The following is a 21,333-nucleotide window of genomic DNA, read 5'->3' as shown; positions in this document are numbered from 1 at the left end:
TAAGCTGCTATGATTTTTAAATCTTGTTTCTGGCTTGAAAAAAGAAAGTATTTTGCATGGGAAGAAACCTGTAATGTTTGACTTCAAGGGAAGCTGGTCAATTTCAATGCACATTGCATTGCAGATTGCATAATGGCTACGAAGTAGAAGCTTTTAATTTATGTAGAAGTGTATGTTTGTTTCTATAGTTGTGGACCTTATAACCATTCAACAATTTAATAATTGTATATTCATGCTGAGTGCTACTGACAGAAGGCTTTCTTGTGAGCACTGTTTCTAGATTCTGCATTGTTGCTGTGATATTAAATGCCATATTATTGCTTAAGTTGAATTTTGGGTGCCTTGGCTATCATCTCAGAGGCTTCTCCTTTTTCAGGACAATGAAGGGCTCATACCGCGAATTTGCCAAGTAAGTGTGCTTGTCACTTGAAGTCCATCTCTCTGTTTAGAGCGATTTCATTGGGACATTGGGTTGAGAGCTAAGCGTAAACATGCGTGATAATATTTAAGGATATGACACTAGTAATGAACTTTATAACGAACTGATAATGATTGACTGCTTAGTCACTATGGTCTCATGAACACCTGAGCCATTTACCATCATTACTATGTGTATACACATAGCAGGGAGCCTAACTTTTTCTCAAAAAGCCACTCGCTAATCAACTTTATGTTTATTTTGTTTTCATTGTGTCACACACGATGGCTGTTGGTCACTGAGAGGCCTCTTTTGTGTTAAAACAGTGGTGCCTCCTCATAGCGGAGAGAAATACCATTTTGTTGGTGCTGTGGCCTCCAAGTTTAGGCGGCGTGACGGACTGATCTCGAAGGCCGTGCCACTACCAATGCTCAGCACGAAGATAAAACAGAAGAGTGAAGACATCACGGGCACAATGCCACAACTTTGAGTACAATGTAGGAATAACAAAAAATTTTGAAAAGCCAAAGAGGCATGGCAGGGACAACAATTGATTACTGCTAACTCTGCTCGTACAAGTCACATTAAAAAAATTCTTGTCAGAAAATATTCGTGGGGATGCCCTGTAATACCATATACATTCGCACCTTTTTTAAAAGGTGCTGCAGTGCTCCACAAATGAGTTTCTCCTTACATCCAGTTTTTCTCTCACATTGTTTACTTTGTTGTAGCCTAGAACCTGTCAAGTGTGGGACACGGACACCATCATACATACATACATACATACATACATACATACATATATATATATATATATATATATATATATATATATATATATATATATATATATATATATATATATAATTGTATTCCTTTCTTTCATTCTAGGCTATGTACACTAGGATGAAATTAGGGCAAAATTCTGGCACTACATTTCGTACAGAGGTTAGGTAAGTACTGTCTAAACTTCTTGCTTAACTGGTACCCAATGTTAAACATGTGTGGAAGCGCAAGTTTGTGTGCCACACTGTGTGCCATGTCATCAGTTTGGCAATGGCAATGCAAATCAAAAGATTTTTCAACGTGCTATCCTGTATTTTTTCATTTCTTGATTTAAGATATAAAAAAGAAAGTTGGGGCCACTGGACGTTTGCTCTACAGTGATGTCAGCTACTGCTCCACAGTGCTCACATTGTTAACCTGATATCACCTGTATTTCTACATGGTCATCATGGCAATTAACAGCTGAAAAGTAACCAAGCAGAGTGCCTCATTATACTTAGTATAGTAATTTACATGATGAAAAGTGTTACTTGCGTCAAAAAAATAAAGCGACATTGCAAAACTAGCAAAGGCCTCTTGACAGTGACTTGATCGATTGAGATCTCCCATGCATTTAATGGTATCGTGCCAAGAAGCCAATGCAGTGTTACTCCGAACACTAAAGCTCCGTAGAATTCCTGGGCAACATTTTTCACATGGGCACTTGTGCAGAACAAGCTGCTGAAAAACAAAGACAGCATGGAATTTCATGCTTCTTTTTTTGTGTCCAAGATAATTTGCTAACCCTCGACAATTTCAAATTAGAACTGTACAACTGTACTTTAAGGTTTTGTGTCCTTACAAAATCAAATAAATGTAATACTTTCTTGCTTTCTCTTTATTGTTTTTTATTCTTACAGTTATCTTGAAATTTACAATGAAAAGGTAAAAGACCTGTTAAAGCGAGAAAGCACACAGCACAATCTCAGAGTCCGAGAGCATCCAAAGCTTGGACCATATGTACAAGGTGAGTCTTTTAACAACTGTTTTACTGTCTGTTTTATCTTTAGCCATTTATTAAGTGGCATGCTCAAATTGATCCAAAGCCTATTTTTTATTTTCTGTTTTGTCTTACTTTACAGCCACCATTCTTTCAATGGCTGATTTTGATATTGTTGCTTTCGTGGTTGAAGTCAATCAAAACCATGTCTTCCTGAGCGAGTTGGCGGCAAGAATGGGGCCGAGTCATTGTGCACGGCACTCTATTGCATCCCTCCATGCATGAGAGGAGTAGGAGGAGCATTTGAGAACTTAATTTTTTGGACTGCACAATATTCAGAATCAGCCCACTTATTTAGACTTCACACACTCTCAGACCCACCTCGGTGGTTTAGCAGCTGTGGCGTTTCGCTGCTAAGCACGAGGTGACGGGATCAAATCCCAGCTACTGCGGCCACATTTCGATAGGGGCGAAAGGCAAAAATGCCCTTGTCCCGCTCATTGGGGGCACGTTCAAGGTCCCCTGGTAGACAAAACTAGTCCCGAAAACCCCACTACAGCGTGCCTCATAATCAGATTGTGGTTTTGGCATGTAAAACCCCATAATTCAATTCAATTTGCACACAGCCTCGGGAAAGGCCTACATTTTAAATTGCACTGTCTTCAGGCCATGAGGAAGGTTAGAAACCCAGATATCCAATACATGAAAGTGGGGATGACTTGCCAAAGAAGGCATCGTGTTCAAAAAAAGGGAAGCCGTGCAGTTTTTTTTTTTTTTACGATTTCCGACTAAACGAGAAATCAAAGCAAATAGCTCATCTGTTACAGAGTCAGTGGATAAACCTGTTTTGTTCATTAAACATGTGCTGAAGATGATATTTTCATACTTGAAACTATAACTAAAATTGGTAGGTACGAAAGGCGCCATACCCAAGGCACCTTTCGATGGATCTGTTGTGACACACTCGTGGTCAACATTTGAGTTCCATGGAACATTCAAAACGCAGTATCTTTTGAAGTGTAATGCACAGCAGTACTGGCACACAGTAACTCTCTCACGTGCTTCAAACATTTGAGTGCATACTCAGCAGAAATTGTAGGCTGCAGATAGGAGTGATGGGCACACTTCATGCTTAGCAGGTTCTTAAGGCGATGTCGTGTTCTTGTCTCAGGAACCACATTTTCTCCATGTAAAACAACTTGAGTGGACAGACTTCATGAAAGGTTGTCGTAAACCCTTGACTTTCGATATCCACTAAGTATGTGGAGAGGGTACCGTCAGAAATAAGAGCGATCGCTTTCTTTGATGTTTAACTCTTATCAGCAGGCCACAATCTCAGGTCTGCAGGTCAGGTTTAGGTTTGCTTGCACAAGACAGGAGTTGGACAGACTTATCAAAAGGCTGTCTGCTCTTACCAACTGACAAGGCAAGGATGGCTCAAAGAAAAAGTGAAAGCATCCCTTGGTGCCCTGCTGTTATCAGTACTGGCCTTATCTTTAAGAGGGAGGTGTGTTTATGTCAGCAAGGTCTTCTCTTTCTTTCTTTTCTTGTGTTATGTGCTGCGACACATGACGCCCAGGAAGTTGTACATTTGTGGAACGTTCCTTCATTCCACGTCAGCACGGAACCACCCAAACTCAAGGTCGCTCATAGTGCGAGCGTCACGAGTCGAATGAGCCCTACTTCTTGCTGCTGATGATGATACCACATTATGCACCTCTCTCTGGGGTGTGGTTGGGGGGGAGGGGGGTGACGTTGCTTCACGAAGGCTGTAGTCATCAATTTGGAATCCCTGAGCACTTGCCACAGTTTTAAAAACTTTTGAAAATACTTTTTAACAGACTTTTGTTTGATATAATGGGGTATTGAGTGACTGGCAAAGCAAAACAGCATTGTTATAACTTACACATGGTTGCACTGAAGTCCCTTTGTTGTACCTTGAGTAAAAAGAAGAGTAAATAATTATATGTTACTCTATAGTATATGTAGATAATAATGCATCCCTACATCTTCACTTTAGAAATAAATTTTTAATAGATCTACTCCAATAGGATATCTGCTGTAGTCTTGTATGTTAAGTTAATGTCTAGCTAACAGGACTAGGACTTTTTTTTTTCTTTCTCGTACTTACCAGTGATAAAATTGTTTGTTTCTTGAAACATACAGTGGTCTTGCTGTAGTGATATCAAAGCTCTGTGTCCATTTGTGCATAATGGCTGGCCCTGAAGATGCATTAATATGGCATAACACATGTTTAGTATGACCCCATGCTTATGCTGTTGCAAGATTGTATAACAGTAAAAAAAAAAAAAAGCTGCATTTTTAACATCTTAAGTTTTAGTGAAATGTGAGCGCAGTTCCCTACTACTTCAACCACCAAGGAGGTGAGGAGGCTGCTTAGGGAATTAAGAAAATATGATAATGATAGTTATGTCTATACATACTCGTGTCATGTAGCGACTGCTTAGTAAGGCGTCACTGCCTGATATGGTTCTTGAACTGTGTGTCTGTTACACTATGATTTGTATATCAGCAAAATGCAATGAATCACAGTGCTTTTGTATTATGAAGGTGACATTATTTTTGCGATTTATAATGGATATAACAATGGCATCCTGTTACAATAACTAACTTGTTATAGATTGTAAATTTTTTCTGCAGCCCCTGCTGCTGCACTTGATGTTTGTCAGTACATGACACTTTATCGAGTTTTGCCGCCCATTGCAAAGCCAACAGATGTCTGTTTTAATGATTTTTTTTTAATTAACAGACTTGTCACGCCACCTTGTCATGGACTACTCGGATGTAGAGGAGCTCATGGCACGCGGAAATGCGCACAGGTGTGTTCTATGGCACAACTTGCTAGGCTTAATTAAGTTTGACCTTGCCTCTCACTGAAAGTACAATTTATTGTTTTGCCTTTCTTTACTCTCGGTAGGACGACTGCATCCACAGCCATGAATGATGTCAGCAGCCGGTCGCATGCTATTTTTACTTTGAATTTTACTCAGGTAAAGCTTTTCCATTTTATTTTTTCCTCTGTAGAATGGCTTGGCAAACTGTTAGACTGTGAAACTTTAATTGTTTTGCTGCAGTGAACTTCTAACACTTAAGGCAAAAATGAGGAGCGATAGAAAACTACAACAAAGCCTAACAGGCATTCTTAAGTGAGAGTTGAAGGCATTTTCATCATCTTTTTAAGAACCTCTTGCCTTACTAAGTTTGTTTTGAATACCACAATGAGGCTTCATCTTTAATCTTGAGATTATAATGGTCAAGGCATAAATTACTGTTCATGCGCAGTGGTATGTTTCCATGTGTGTCTTTGTCTGCATATTTACTGGCTTTTACATTTTTCAGGCAAAATTTATTCGTGACCTCCCAAGTGAAACTGTCAGCAAAGTTAACTTGGTCGATCTTGCTGGCAGGTAAGCTTTTGATTGTATGCTATTGTGGTACTTTTATTCTTTTCATTTGTTCATTTTATTCTTTTTATTCAATTATGATCATTTTAGATCAGAATTGAACAGTGCATAATGATGTGATTACTTCGTTACATTATTCAGTGAACGGGCTGATTCCACCAAGGCAACTGGCCAGCGTTTAAAAGAAGGTGGCCACATCAACAAGTCTTTAGTCACACTTGGAACAGTCATATCGGCACTAGGTTAGTAGACAACAGGCATTAGCCTTTAAGCTAGCATTATTGTTGTGATCATCTTCATTGTTGTGATTGCTGCTGCTGCTGCTGTCATTGTTGATAAAGCTGTAGATTGATTAACAAACAGATACTGATTGCCAAACAAAACATTCTGCGATTTCTAGTGGATTAAAGAGTTAAAAAGTAATCAAGAGACCTGCAAACATTGAATGAGAACATTAGCACCTTGAGAATACTAATAAGTTTGTATTATTAGCATCTTTAAAAAATTAGCTTTTGCCATATTGGTTGACAGGTTAGATCTTCTTCATTGTGTGTAAATATGCTGACTAAGCTTAGAAAGTTGGACACATAACATATTGATAGTAAAAGGAAGGTCAAAATTTATTTCATAAAATGTGATTACTAAAATTAATGTTGTGCAGATATTAACCCAATTATTATGATGCATTTCTTTTGTCTGATCTGACTTCGTTCATGTGCGTTAGTATTGCAGCACTGTCAGTCAAAGATGACTGTGATAATGTTCGTGATGACTACTAGAGGAGAACTCGGAAGAAGCACTTTTTTCCCTTGTTCAGCATTTCGCTCGTCAACTCCTGTTTACTTTTATACTAAACTCTTTTGGTTGTTCTTCAGTACTTTACTCACTTTCAAGCCTTTCTTTATTTTCTCACTGCTGAAGGGTGGAAGTGACCTCTTCCAGCCATTTGTATATGTTGGGTAAATTTTGTGATATGTTCTATTATCTACAATTCTTTTTTATTGCTTTAGGCTTTATCAAACTCACTTTATCATGCAATGGCTTTAAAAGTGGCATCACTCAGTTGTGTACGTACCAAGTAGCTAGGCAGTACTTCGGATAAGTTCTTTCTTTCTCTCTTTTTTGGGCTCACTAAATTCATACTTAGACCTTGCCAAGTGAAGAAAGGCCATTAATTGCCGTATTGATTGTTATGTGGGTCTTTTCTAAGGAACTTCATTTTACACCCACACATTGACTAGATATTACTAATGTAAATCTATGCTCTTTTTTCTTTCAGACTTTTAGGGGTCTTGCTTTGATCTGAATTAGCTTATTGCAACCAGCGTAAAATCTGTGCTTCTGTCAGCTTTGCTCTGCAAACATCATTTACACCCACCTTTCCCCCACTCTTCATTTTTCTGTATAATGGTGTGAATGCAGCACAAAGCACCAAAGTGCAGGGACATAGGTGCGTGTTTAGCAGAAAGAGGTACAAACATAAAGCTGTCTAACCTAACACACGTAAGCACGAAATTGTCGTCCGACAGTTTGGTACTTTGCACTACATTTACACCGTGAACTTAGACCAACTCACCCAAATCGCTATCCTAATTTCCTGTTTCAATCGCAACTTGTAGTTGGTCTAGCAGGTAAAGTAAATGCCCATCTTTTCAGGATGCATGCAGATCCATAACATTATCCCACTTGTACATTTACCTTTGTGTCTTAATGCAGTGTATTGTGGTTCTCATATTTTAATTACGTTTCTATGTTTCTGTTTGCAGCCGAGCTGTCAACCAGTCATAGCCGGAAGCGCGTGTTCATTCCTTACCGGGATTCTGTCTTGACTTGGCTATTGAGAGACAGCCTAGGAGGGAACTCCAAGACAATCATGATTGCCAGTGAGTGTTGCTAAAGGAAAATCTTGCTGAATAGTCAAAGGTAAAAGTGTCCGCTGACCACAAACATGGTAAAACACAAGACATTCTTGGCAACCTTGTTCAGTACCATACAGGAGCATTTTTTCACGATATTCATGAACAGGTTTCTTATATAGATGCTGAGATGTGTTTTTTCTTGTTTGTGGTTTGAATATAGTTTTACTTTTTGCTATAATTTGTTCCAATTATATGTGCTTTCATGAAACTTGCGACTTTCTTGCTGAATTTAGATGTGGGTAGCAAACCGGGTGCTTGTCTGGTTGACCTCCCTGCCTTTCTTGTCCTTGCTCTCTCTATCTGAAATCTGTTTAATTTCTGAGTGATTAGAACTGCAAAAGGATGGATAGGTGGGCTAGTTGGTAATGCATATTAATAAACACTTAGAGCACTAAAAGCGCGAAAGACGCAGAGAAAGAAATGCACACCACACGCACTCATATTTTTCACTCACAACTGATGTTTAAGCACGTATGGAAAAATACATATATAGAAAGGGGACACTTCGCGCATGTCAAGACGAGGTATAACAACAGCATGCATCTAAGGCATGTGTGAATATCGTGTGGCGTGTGTTTCTTTCTCTGCGACTTTCGTGGTTTTAGAGCTCTAAGTCTTTATTAAAATTGGACACAGTGCAGTGCTTGCTGTACTGATTATTGTGCTATTGTAATGCTATGCTGACCATTGTGCCATGGCTAACATGGATGAGTATTTATGCAGCTCTTGCAGAAACCAATGGCTTGCTTGTGTTCAGGTATTAGAGAGAGCTTTTGTTTGCGGGACTTTTTCAGTGGGATGCTCAGTGTAAGCACAGGCATTCATTTAAAGCTGGTTGAAGTGCACCATTTCACATAAGTAAGTTTAACAAAAGACATAAACTTGCACAGGCAAATATGAATGGTGCCATCTGTACACTGATGATGGTGTGTTTTGCCTTGTTGGCAATAGGTAGCACGTGAAGTTTTTTCTACATCTTTGTTTGTATACTTTTTCAAGGCTTAGAAATTGGAACTTTTTCATTCATTTAGACCATAGACTGTGGCATATGTTTTGTTTATTGAGAATGAAAGAAGCAAATAATAGTCTTCATACATGTCATTGCATGAAACCATATTCATAGAGTTTCATCTAATACCCTCTGTGGATGGAGCCAAGAGCACCTATTCTCACTGTTTAAGTTCTTAAATTTTTGGCAAGTGTTACATGGGTGAAAATATGAGCAAAATGAGAACGGGGTAATAGCAAGAGCCAACATTTCGACAAGTGGACTTTTTTTTTTTCATGGCAGCATAAGCTTTCCTCGGCACATTATATATGGGTAGGGTTTTTCTAAAGAGGAGAGGAGGTAAGGCAGGTGGGTTAGGCAACGACCGAAGGTGTGTCAGCAACAAGGGTGTAGAATTGAGAAGGGGTGCTATTCACATGGCCGGTGACATGGCCATGTGTCAACTGATGATGTGTTTTTTCATGGAAGGGGCCTGGACGACAGGGGGGGATTATCTGCTTTGCTGAAGGTCAGATTACCTCCCCCCCCCCACTTGGCAACCAGGCCCCTTCCACAAAAAAAAAATGCACGGGCGGCTGACACTCGGCCGTGTCACCAGCCTTCTGAATAACACTCCTTTTCAATTCTGCACCTTCACTGCAAACACACCTTTGGTTGTTGCCTTACCCACCCGCCTTACCCCTCTCCCCTTTAGAAGAACCCTGTCCATATAAACTGTGCCAAAGAAAGCACATGTTGCCTTGAAAAGGACAAGTCCACTTGTGGAAACATTGGCTCCCGCGTTTACCTTGTTCGAGTTTTGCTCATCGTCTTGAATTTCCATCTCGAAGCCGCTGTGGTTGCTTAGTGGCTACGGTGTTGGGCTGCTAAGCACGAGGTTGCGAAATCGAATCCCGGTCCTGGCGTTAATATTCGATGGGGGCAAAATACGAAAAATACCAGTGTATTTAGATTTAGGTGCACCTTAAAGAACCCCTCGTGGTCCAAATTTCCGAAGTTCCCCACTGCGCCATGCCTCATAATCAGAAAGTGGTTTTGGCATGTAAAACCCCATAATTTAATTCCTTTTTTTTTTTTTAATTTCCATCTCCTGTCTTCTCCGTTTTCATTGTGTGAAAACATTGCACTTACTGAGAACTCGTTTCACATGCAGCCATCTCTCCTGCGGAATGCAACTATGGAGAAACGCTGAGCACCTTGCGCTATGCAAACCGTGCCAAGAATATTATCAACAAGCCGACTATCAATGAGGTCAGTTCACACATGCTGTTTGCTCGTAATACATACTTGTGCTACAATGACTCCAGCTAGTATCAGCCAGCTAGCCCAAGAATTAATTATATTTTTTAGTCATTTTTAAAGGAGTTACTGTTTAGGGTGACAAAAAGATTACCAAAAAAGGAGTTGTAAAATTTTAATTTTTTGCAATCTAAACATCCTAGTGATGCTACTCCTGCCATACTAGCAGCTTTTGATTAGTATTCACCTTGCTATTGCACTCTAAAGCCCGCATCATGACCATTTCCACTCATAAATGCACCTCAAAAATTCAGTGCCCCTTCCAGGGCTTACCATACCCCACAGCACAGCCATTTTGGAATTGTTAGAAAGCTGGATTCTTCAACATTCCGTTTTTTGGTGGTGAAATTCCTCTACATCTGGCAAGCATGAAGGTATGTGCCTTCAACAAAGAGGAGGGTGCTTGCTTGGCATTGGGGTATTTCTACCACATGAGGCAAACTCTGCTCCCTGATTTGATGACTGGGAATGTCATCTTCAAGGCAGTCAGAGCCGCCATGTTGGATGCAGTAGTGCACCAAAAAAACATTGCGGAAGTTTGCAATGACTCATGTCTTCGGGGAAAAATGCAAGCAACTGTCTCGAATACCCCAAGTGGTATTGGATAGAATATCAATGATGGCAACCACCTCAGCATCGTGCACCGGCGCGCACACGGAAGCTACCGAAGCTATGTCTGCACCGATGCCACCGATGCCTGTGGCCAACAATGTATCGAGGGCAACATGCTTGGACATGCTGCTGAGTGGCAAATTCACCATAGGTGCCAGAAAGGCTTTTCCAGTAAGCCTGGGCGAACGGGGGAGGAGGCTGCCAAATTCTCTTTGCTTGGTCACTGGAGAAACGTGTGCTGCGATGCACAGCCATGTTGTGCGACGGCAATACCCTTGCTTTTAACAACTTCCAGGAGGAGAAATTGTATGGCTGTATGGCAGTCAAAAAGGAGGATTAGAACGACAGAAAGCTGAGCTAGTTGGTAAGGATTCATTATGCAAAAAAGAAGTGAGGCGTACAGACAGGACACAAGAGTAGAGAAGTGGACAACACGTACGCCGACTATCAACTGCTGAGCTAGTTGGTAAGGATTCATTATGCAGAAAAGAAGTGAGGCATGCAGACAGGACACAAGAGTGGCACATTCCTGAGCATGCGCAGATGAGTTTTGTGTCTTCTTTCTTTTTTCGCCTCAGTGCTCTCTTCAGTTGATAGTCGGCGTTCGTGTTGTCCACTTCTCTACTTTTGTGTCCTGTCTGCATGCCTCACTTTTTTTTTTGCATAATGAAAAGGAGGATTGCCTAAATCACGTGCGCAAGCTAATGAGCACCGCATTACGAAACTTTCTTCAGAAGCATAAAGGAGAAGGCAGACCGAGCCTCAGTAGCAAAGAGAAGGTCACGGGCGAGCTTGTGACAAAGCTCACCAATCACAACGGCAGGGCACTCCAGGCACACCAAGGGCACATTGATGAGATGGAGAATCTTGTCCATGCCACTTGCTACCATGCAATGTCCACTGATCAAAAGAGAAGTTGCTCACGGTGTCCAAAAGGTGAAGAATTTTGGGATCCCTACAACTAGGCAGCATGCCCTACCTAAGCATCGCTACAACCTCAGCTCAGGTTGTAGAGCAACCACCTCGGAAAGACGATGGTCCCAGTTTCGTGTTCCAGACCAGGGCGAATTTTTCTTCAACTGCGAGGCTTTATTTCTGAGAAACCTATATTGGTTTCCTTTGTAGCCTTGTGCTACAATTTGGGTGGATGCGAATTTTTCCCTTTCATGCACTCCTCCCCTCCACCTTGGAGACTTCCACAGAACTGATTCACCTTCCCAAATATGTTGGGAGCCTTCCTGCCAGTGTATGCATGCCCCTCTGACCACAAGCCGTTGCACCGCTGTCAGCGAGAGAAAACTCAAAATGCAAACGAGAGCCTTCTTGCTATAATATGGTTGCTTTTGCCTAAAAGCAGGCATGCATGACTTTGCACAGTAGAAAGCGCCATTGCTGAAGCAGTCACCAGGAATGGCTGGAAAATAATTTGCCACTGAGACCATCCTGAAGGAGCTCCGCTTAAACCAAGACAGCACAGCAGTTGAAAGGTGTGCTGAGAAGGACCAGCACTGGCTGGTGGCATCTTACAAGGAGCTTGCTAGAGCAGAAAAGTTCATACACGTCGTGAAGAAGAGGCACATGAAAGAGAACCATTAGGATTATGTGCCGGGTGGCTTCTAGTAAAATATGGACTTGAATTTGTTGCTTTGTTTGCCAAGAATAAACATTGATAATGTTGTGAAACTACTTTTCTAATTTTCTCAAAAAGTTACTTCTCCTGTGACACCTACTGTTGCCAACAGTATCTTTTGATGTAGTAGTTGGATTTGGGCAATTCTTGTTGCATTTGAAAGCTTATGATTTCATACACACAATAAAGCTAATCGGAATGTTTCCTGCAATTTTTTATTTATATTGCAATACAATGATACCTGGATTAGTATAGGTATCATTGTAAATGGGTATAGACAATATTCTAATTTACATAAAGAGAAAGAAATTGATCTGGGCAGGTCATGTATTGCACCGGTTAGATAACTGTTGGACCATTAGGGTTACGGAATGAGTACAAAGAGAAGGGAAACGCAGTCGAGGACAGCAGAAGTCTAAGTGGAGCGATGAAATTACGAAATTCGTGGGCGCTAGTTTGAATCGGTTGGTGCAGGATAGGGGTAATTGGAGATTGCAGGGGGAGGCCTTCCTCCTGCAGTGGACATAAAGCAGGCTGATGATGATGATGATGACAATTATATAAAATTTTAGGTTTGAATAACATTAGATATGGCAATAACCTTTCTAGTAATAGAGAAGATTATTGGTGGTCTTGTTGTGGTCTTATTGTTCTAGAATATGTACATAAAATTCTTCATCTGGTATTCAACAGGGGGATATTATAGAAAACTTGGGCAAATTGGTTTTTCATAATATATTAAATAACTTAATATCTATTGGAAATAGGGAAAAGATTGCATATATGCTTTTAGGAGGTCAAACTATACTTTTCCTGAAAAGTTTATCTTTACGATAAAAATTCTTGAAAATTTTAGGACACCAGTGTCTCCTCTTGACTATGAATACATTTAGAACATGTCTTACTCAACCATGATTTGGAAACACAAAATCTTAGTTTGTAAAGGGCCAAACATCAAGAATGCATGTTATAGTCGAACATTGTTATAATAAAGTTGCATCCAATGTGAAAACTTTCATCATATCCAATGTTCATTATAAACATGTATTCATTACATTCTGGTATCAAATGAAAACATTTTAGATTTACTTTGTCATGTCCATGTTTATTATATTGAGGTTTTACTGTGCATGTAAAGATAAATTTCCATCTAATTCACTGTCATGTATGCATTAAGTGTCTTGACTAACGTCTCGTCATCGTAGGCTTTTATTTTTTTCAGGATCCAAATGTCAAACTCATCAAAGAACTTCGAGAGGAGATTGCCAGACTACGGTCAAGAGTCGAAGGGGATGATGTAAGTATTGAATCCTTTACCTCCATCACTTTGCAGAGATGTACTACATGCACAAGATAACCTACTAAAATTGGCCACCCTTGTGATTTCAGAGTAGCACACAGGTGATGGAGAAACTCCAAGAGAATGAAGCAAGGGTAAGCTTCTATCTCTTATTCATGGGTGTAGAAATGGCATAAGCACACATCAATTACATTGTGCTCACTGACTTTGGTTTCTATTTTGCGCATCAGGTGAAATTTCTGACAGAAGAGTGGACGGAGAAATGGAAGGAAACACACAAAATTCTAAAGGTAAGCTGCAGTTTCTATGGTTTGGTTCGAAGAATAGGAGGCAGGTGATCATTCACACTAGTACTATTTCTTTTACAAGTTCAAAGATGCAGAAGGAACATTTTGCTCTGGGGAAATTTTTCGTTCTCCCCCATTTTTGTGCTGGCGGCTTGTTTTGTTTTATGTTTGCATTCGACAATGCCTACGGGGCTCTTAAGAGGGTCATAAATAGCAACATTTACTTTTTTTATTATAGAAAGGGTAGCTTAAGCATTGCCTTACATTTAATTAAATAAAGAAAAAGTAAGTTCACTTGCATACATTAACACTTACATGCATACAGTAGACTTTTGTTAATTCGATCTTGACGGTTCGACGAAACTGCCCGGCTTATCCAATGGGTCGAATTAAATAAATAGCAGAAAAGAATGCCAAAACGAGCTGTTCATTTACTTGACAGTATTAGCCTCTGAAGTTAGCTTCACCGCAATACAAGTGCTATGCGGTGAAACATATTAAGTGGGAAAAGGTGCCATTGTTACAGAACAAAGCATGGGTCCCTTAATTTACCCATGCACATGTGCCATCTCCAGTCACAGTACAGCATCGAGACTCCTAAAAAGTTTACTGGCAGGCGTTCAGTGCTTTAGATAAACCCCCGCTTCTTTGTTGGCTTTAAGCGTACCCCCGCTTTTCTGAGTGTTTTTCATCTTATCGCCTTCCTTTTCACTAGCTTTCCCAAAACACATATGGTTTTTCTAAGCTTCTCAGTGCATAGCGCATGTGTTTGCGTATAACTAAAAAATGTGCAGTAGGCCCTATTAACAGTGTTATATACAAGACACGTAAGGCAGGTGAAGCGTGGGCTCAAATCGCCACAATGTGAGACACTGTTCTGAATAGCTGCCAGTATGCTTATTGGACATCTAGGTGCCCATACTGTGTTCGAAGATGGCGTGTGCACACTTGTATAATTAAGGAACACTTACAATGTTCCATGACAGTGGCCCAGTTTTCATGCTTGGCATGCTTCACTGCAATAACTTGCATATGCTCCCTGCCTAACACGACTGTATTGCTGCGAAGTTGAACAGTCAAGTTCAACTTATTTGGTGAAGGCCAACTTCGTGATCAAAATAACGGAAGTTTGGGCCCATAGATATGTATAGGGGCTGGCCGGGACCTTTGGTTGGGATTTAATTAACCAAAAAATTGAATGGATCGGAATCAAATTAATGAATGTCTACTGTATTACATACATGCATTAGGTTTACCAAGCTTGCTCTTACACACATTTATAGTATTTAAGATCAACTTGCTTTTAAACTAACGAAGTAAGTTTAATTCCCTATTTTCTTGCTCTTATGTCTGCCATTTCAGCATCATGTAGTGCTGTACAATTTGTATAATTCTACCATGCCACTGATTGTAACGCGCTGTTATATTACCACCCAAATATAAAGAAATAACTTGGTGCCAATTCTACCATGGACATCAAGTAGCGAAACCTGAGTCGATGAGTACAGTGTTAAAACGATTTATGGAACATACAGAGGCACACAGACATTTACAGGTGAATCTTAGTGGCTAATCACTACCAGAGTCCGACGACACCTCTTTTTTGCTGTCTACCAACCACAGAAAGTCACCTTCAGTTCCGTTTAATGCATAAGAAATGCTGCACTTCTTGAAGACTTGCGCAGCCATCATCTGCAGGAGGACATCTCCTGCACCATGAACCCACCTTGCGTTGTCTCCAAGCTTCACTTTCTTCAGACAACCCATTCTATGGCAGTGCGACTAGCTACCTTGCATTGAGTTTTTTTTAGTAAGAATGGGTTTCGTTTTTGATATTGAGTAGAATTAGTTACGATTGTAATGCACAAGCAAATTTTAACGCACCTTTTATTTTCAAAAAGGTGCGCGTTGGAATCGTGTAAATATGGTAATGGCCATCACCATAAAACATTGTCTTCTTGTTAAGCTGCCCTGAATTGCACCATGACCCTGGTGTCAGTCAGTGCATTTGCTTGTGAGTCCATCTTTGTTGCAGGGTGTTTGTTGTTACGTGCCATTGCTTTAGTGGTCCCTCATGCAACTGAAGATAGAATGTTTCTTTGCTAGGAGCAAAAGACCCTAGGCCTGCGGATGTCTGGCCAAGGCGTCGTCCTCGACTCCGAGCGGCCGCACCTGATTGGACTGGGAGATGACATTCTGAGCACGGGTGTTGTCCTCTACCACTTGAAGGTGTGGGTGTGACCTATTAAATCTGTAAACTTTATGTAATGCCACAGTTCTAAGTAATGATGTGGTGTCTGTGTTCCTACAGGATGGAAAGACCTTCATAGGCACTGAGAATGCAGTGACCAAGCAAGATATTGGTGAGAATTCTTTTACCTTTTTATAATGAACTTCTACCCTCTAAGGCACAAGATCTTTGTCTTTTTTTTTCTTATACCAGTGGCAGCATAATGTAATTTTATATTGCATTGGCTGAGTGATTGAGATGATGGTTAAATGTTATTTTGCTCTGACACTCAGTCATATAATGTATTCTAAAGCTGCACTTTACCGCTGTCAAATTCAAGGATGTTGTTCAACTAGGCTGAGTACGAGATGAATTCTCGGCCCTTACAAGCTGCAAGATCTGATTGTCATAGCTGATCACAATAAAGATAAAGAAATATGGTCGCTATCCAAGGCAAAGGTATGGAGTAACATTTCGTAACATTATCACATTTCAAAGAATAGTTCTGTTTCTTTTTTACTTGACTGGTAACTGGTTTTGTGTTGACCAGAACAACTTTCATGGAAGCCTTCCTTGGCTTTTAGGACCAGTCACTGCAAGTCTTTCACATCTGATCCTGATTAGACTGGAAATCTGGATCAGCCAGAGTCTTGAATTTCAATCATTGTGTCTGTCTGGTTGTGGTGCAGTCCTATCTGGATCTGGAATCCAAGATGAGCATTGCTCCATAGAGCTGGTGGACGGTGGGGCCACCCTTTACCCAAATGCAAACTCTGAGTGCTGCATCAACACAATGCCTGTGGACAAGCCTACCAGGCTCACACAAGGTTTGTGAGAACACATTCTCAAAGAGCATTTTTCCCCTCCATTTCCAATGGATCTTGTGTAGTTATTCTTGGTAGATAAGGATGATGATTAATGAAGTCCTGTGGCACAAATGCTACTACGGCTTTAGAGTATCACTGTAATGGCGACTGGTCAGTTCAAAGTAGCGAAAATAAGAAAAACTAATCAGTGTGTATAGGATAGGATAGGTGCATCATGCCACATTAGAAATTATATAGTGAGATTTTTATAGAAGCACAGTGTGAAAACTGAAATCCACATTTCTTATAGTTAATATCAATGCAGTGAAGGTAGTGTCAAAGACATACCTGTCCACTCCCGAATATTTTGTAAAGTTCACGAATTTGGGATTGTTTTATGATTTTACCAATGCTATGTCAGTACTTATGAAAAGGATAATCTGTTCATGAAAAAATTTCACTCAGTCTTCAACCCTTCATTTGTCCATCATTTGGTGGCAAACGGATGCAAGAGGGGTGCTTTCTGCGAACAAGTTTCTCCTGCAGGCAAAATCAGAAACAACAAAGTCTCTGAGAAAGTCACTGTGATTCAAAAGCAAGTTGTTGCATGTCATTCTTATTGTTTCAAGTTTGCTGCTTCTTGAATTATGTGTCTAAATGCAAATCCTCACTAATAAAGTATTATGCATCCCTGAAAAGGCTTTTGTAAAATAATACGCTGCAGTGATTATGCTGGGACATGAATTCTGTTTACATTATCTGCAAGTTTCTGAGACTACTTAAAGCACTGCATTGCAGACTCCGTCACTTTCACTTCTCTGTCTTCTATCCGGCACATTGGCACGCGTGTTTAAGAGCTCCCTTTCTTTTGATGCAAAAGCATGAATTGGCTCATTGAGCGATGGCATCCGTAGCAGTGAAACGGCACCTAAATTCCCATTGGCTGCTATGCCACATCATGTGTGTGCCTTGACAGAGCAGAGCAAGTGAAAGCGGACATCTGCTGCCTTACCAGGTGTTGCATGAGGGCATCACCGCAATCGTATGTCACCCTCACTCTCTCTGTCGGAAGCTCATGTTATCCACACTTTCCTTGTCTGCACAAGCTCTTGCCTGCATTCTAACTTCACCTCGGTAATCACTAGAAAAAAAAATGTATAAAAAAAGCTCAAAAAAAAAAAAAAACACGTTGGGTGGTAGTAAGTTTTGAACCTATAACCTCATGCTCAGAACTCGAGTGTCTTACCCACTGGGCTAAACCAGCGCCTCCTAGTTAGCAGGCTTGTGCACTGTGCTTTATGACATCATGCTGCATAGACTGAAATTTCCATTGCCAAGCCTGGCGTGATGAAAGAGGTGATGTCAAAATCACTGCAGCTTACTCGGAAACATCCCCATCAGATGCTATGGCAATTGGGCAAGGTATGATGTCATGGATTGAAGTGCACTGGCCTTGTTGTATCCAGGAAATGTTGGCTAAATCAGCGACTTGGCTAACCATTTCAGTGCGCTCCCTTTCCTGCAAGGGTTTCATAACTCGAAGGACCGCTCAGTGGCACTTTATTGAACATTATGCTTTCACATTCACAACTCATAATAAGTGTGCTGAGGTGTCCTCAGATTTCTTTTTTTTTTCAGTCTGCCTCTTGGAGGAAGAAAAAATACAGTCAAACGTTTTCATAATGAAGTGCTTAGGACCACCAGAATATTTTGTTATACAGGTCACTTAGTTATAAAGGTCACCCATTGTACCACTCACAATAAGGCACGCTGAGCATGTTCAACAAAAGCATACCGTTGTTAACTTGAGTTTAAGAGAGACTAATGAAATAAGCAGCAAATCTTTTGTACACACTTTGTCTGGCAAAATGTGTGGCTACAGCCAACCCTATTGCAATGAGTTTCACAGCATGCCCGGAAGTCGAGTATACAGGCTGGGGCATAACCAATCCTTCATTGTACAGGTCATTTTGCTGTATAGGTGTTCATTGCAGAGGCATTGTACTGTACTCAACAGTTTGTGCTCAGGGCTGGCTTTTAAATAATTATTTGTTGTTCCCCTTCTCTGTGTTGTCATGTTTACGTTATTTTATTAATCCTGAAATTTCACAGGCTGGCAGGTACGCAACGGAATACTTTCCAACCCTACCTACAGAAGAACGCTAACTGTGCCGAGGAAAGCATATGTTGCCTTGAAAAAGACCAGTCCACTTGTCGAAACATTGGCTCCATGTTTTACCTTGTTCTCGTTTTGATCATTGTCTTGAATTGCCATCTCCCGCCTTCCCCGTGTTTTCCCTGGATTCCAGCCTTTGTATGTGCAAAGGCAGCGAGACCCACTTCAAAATGATATGGTCAAGGTTACCGCAGTCATTGTCTCATCTCTGATACTGGACAGGGCTTAATTAGTATTCTTGATGAATTACTGTGCATGTAATATGCATAAAGTTATTTCATTGGCTACACAAGTTTTCTGTAGTTTATGTTAGCGACACTTGAGCACATCGTGTGGTCAAACTTGTGTGATCATTCTCGCTGATTTAATTATGTGTTATGTTGATGTTATCTGTATGTAGCATGAACATAGGCTTTTTTTGTTTTTCAGGCTGTGTCGTTCTGCTGGGATCGACAAATGTGTTCCGATACAATGACCCTGCTGAGGTACACAAGCTTAGAAAAGAGAAGGAGAGGAGGGTAAGACACACGACCTCCACGTGCCAGCATTTCTCAGTTATTCTTGTTCTTGTTGCTCCAACAGTAAAAAAAAAGTTGTCTGTGGTTTCATAAGCTTGCTTTGTTCTTGTTTTTTTTTCCGCTTTGGTAAATTTCTTCTTTTTCCTTTCACCTTTTGGAACTTCTCTGTGGCTGTATTATGTTCAACAGCACCTGATAATGGCAAATTCGGTGTGACATAAACATTTAAGTATGCATTTAATATTAATAGGCTACTGTCATGCCCATTTGACTGCAGTCCATACGTTATCAATGGCTTTAAATCGCACAGTTACATTTGAGTGCAGCTGTTCATCCTGGGCTTCATTCGTTCTCTGTGTGTGGGGGGGGGGTTGAGGTGCATTGGAAGATGGAAATGGCTTTTCCAATATTGCCGCACACACCCTTGAGGTATACAAACTGTGTTGCACTCAACCTAACTTTATGCTCATTGCTGCACTGTCATGATGCTTGAGTGTTAATACAAGTGATAGGACTGGGACTTCTGAATAACCAATATTTTGCACTATCACCATTGCTAATGAGAGTTGTCACTCTTGTTTTGCAAGGGATGCAATATCTTGCATTGGTGTACTTGTTCTGATCTAGTCTATAGAGAAAGGACATCATTTTTAATTGAGTAATGTACTTAATTCTTTTTTTTTTCCAGTCACTTATGAACCTGTCTCACTTGTCTTTTCTGAGCCGATCAGCAGGCGACATGTCCAAGTCGACAGAGAGCATCTGCGGAAATGGGTGCGTGGCCGGCATCACTGCTATACGTTTGTGGTTCTCCTTAGAGAATCCTGCTACACATCATAAAAAAAATGCATAACGTGTCTGTGTTAAAGGGCTTCTGATTGCGAATCTTTTTCGACAAAGTTTTTTAATGTGCCTTGCAATGATAAAGCAATCAAACCAACACTCAAATGCGGCCACTGTTATGACTTTGTCACTGCAGTAATGTTGTAGTACATGGTTGCATTCACACCAGCCCCTCCGACTGTTCTGGAATGTGCAGTGATGAATCTATGAAAGCGGCCACTCTCTTAGTATCTTGATTTGATTCACTGGTTGCTGACTATGCTCCCTTCTACCACTGTCACTTAGTGAGTGAGTGAAAAAATTTGTTATAGGAGCTGATACAAGAACTTGTGTGAAAATAAGGTTCAGTGTTTGCTTTTCTTCCCAAGCAAAAGTTCACCCAATAAGCTGTACGGGGAGAGTATTAACAAACAATCATTTTCAAGGACACGATCACTTTCGCAAGATTTCGCACAACTCGGCAACAGACACATCAGAGTAGATTAGTCGACAGCATTCCTGACACTGTGCAAAGCTGGTGAGCTTAGCTGGGAATGCTGTCAGCCGCATATGCCGATGTGTCTGTGATGCTGAGTCACACAAAATCTCGCAAAAGTGATCTTATCAGCGGAAGTGATCGCTCCACATCCCTGCTGTTCCCATTCATCCTCTTGGCTAGCATTTCTGTCTGAGCACTATCGCTAACTTGGGATATAGAAAGCATAAAGGAGTGTTCATACCTGAGGTGGTTAATGCTTCTAATTTAACTAATTATGATTAATTATTGATTTGCTTCTTAGGTTTGAGGCTCATGAAGATGGAAGTGAAAAGATTATGGACATGAGGTGAGCCTGAATTTTCTTTCAAAAGTTGCTTGTCCAACAGAATGTCAGAATAATACACCTTGTGCATTTTTACACTACTTAACACTTGAAATAGACATTATGGGGAAATTCAGGCGCTAGCCAAGGACATTCTAGTTCTTTGGATAACCAGGCTAGTTGGTGGTTCTTTATATTTTTGAACAGCAAGTCTAACTAGAGGCAAGAAAAGGATAATTAAACTGAACACTTCGCTCGTGCCTTCAACCTCTACTGCTGTTCAGACTATTGTTTCA

At 40.6% G+C, this 21,333-nt stretch overlaps 1 protein-coding gene across 2 annotated transcripts in view; it reads left to right on the top strand.

The window, feature by feature from the left end:
• Positions 1-21,333, top strand: part of LOC126545055 (kinesin-like protein KIF16B) — a 68,476-nt gene that overhangs the window by 12,913 nt on the left and 34,230 nt on the right. For both annotated transcript variants that reach the window (XM_050192688.3, XM_050192687.3), the window contains 18 exons: positions 377-409; positions 1,310-1,371; positions 2,104-2,210; positions 4,954-5,023; positions 5,122-5,194; positions 5,544-5,611; positions 5,750-5,850; positions 7,375-7,491; positions 9,690-9,787; positions 13,300-13,374; positions 13,467-13,511; positions 13,608-13,667; positions 15,771-15,893; positions 15,976-16,027; positions 16,584-16,721; positions 19,306-19,394; positions 20,083-20,168; positions 21,017-21,061. In XM_050192688.3, coding sequence (XP_050048645.1) covers positions 377-409; positions 1,310-1,371; positions 2,104-2,210; positions 4,954-5,023; positions 5,122-5,194; positions 5,544-5,611; positions 5,750-5,850; positions 7,375-7,491; positions 9,690-9,787; positions 13,300-13,374; positions 13,467-13,511; positions 13,608-13,667; positions 15,771-15,893; positions 15,976-16,027; positions 16,584-16,721; positions 19,306-19,394; positions 20,083-20,168; positions 21,017-21,061 — 1,442 coding nt within the window. The remainder of the gene's footprint in view (positions 1-376; positions 410-1,309; positions 1,372-2,103; positions 2,211-4,953; positions 5,024-5,121; positions 5,195-5,543; positions 5,612-5,749; positions 5,851-7,374; positions 7,492-9,689; positions 9,788-13,299; positions 13,375-13,466; positions 13,512-13,607; positions 13,668-15,770; positions 15,894-15,975; positions 16,028-16,583; positions 16,722-19,305; positions 19,395-20,082; positions 20,169-21,016; positions 21,062-21,333) is intronic.

Source organism: Dermacentor andersoni, chromosome 10 (genome assembly GCF_023375885.2).
Source record: "Dermacentor andersoni chromosome 10, qqDerAnde1_hic_scaffold, whole genome shotgun sequence".
Taxonomy (NCBI): domain Eukaryota; kingdom Metazoa; phylum Arthropoda; class Arachnida; order Ixodida; family Ixodidae; genus Dermacentor; species Dermacentor andersoni.
Note: the sequence above shows the minus strand (reverse complement) of the source record. Positions and strands in the feature narration are given on the sequence as shown.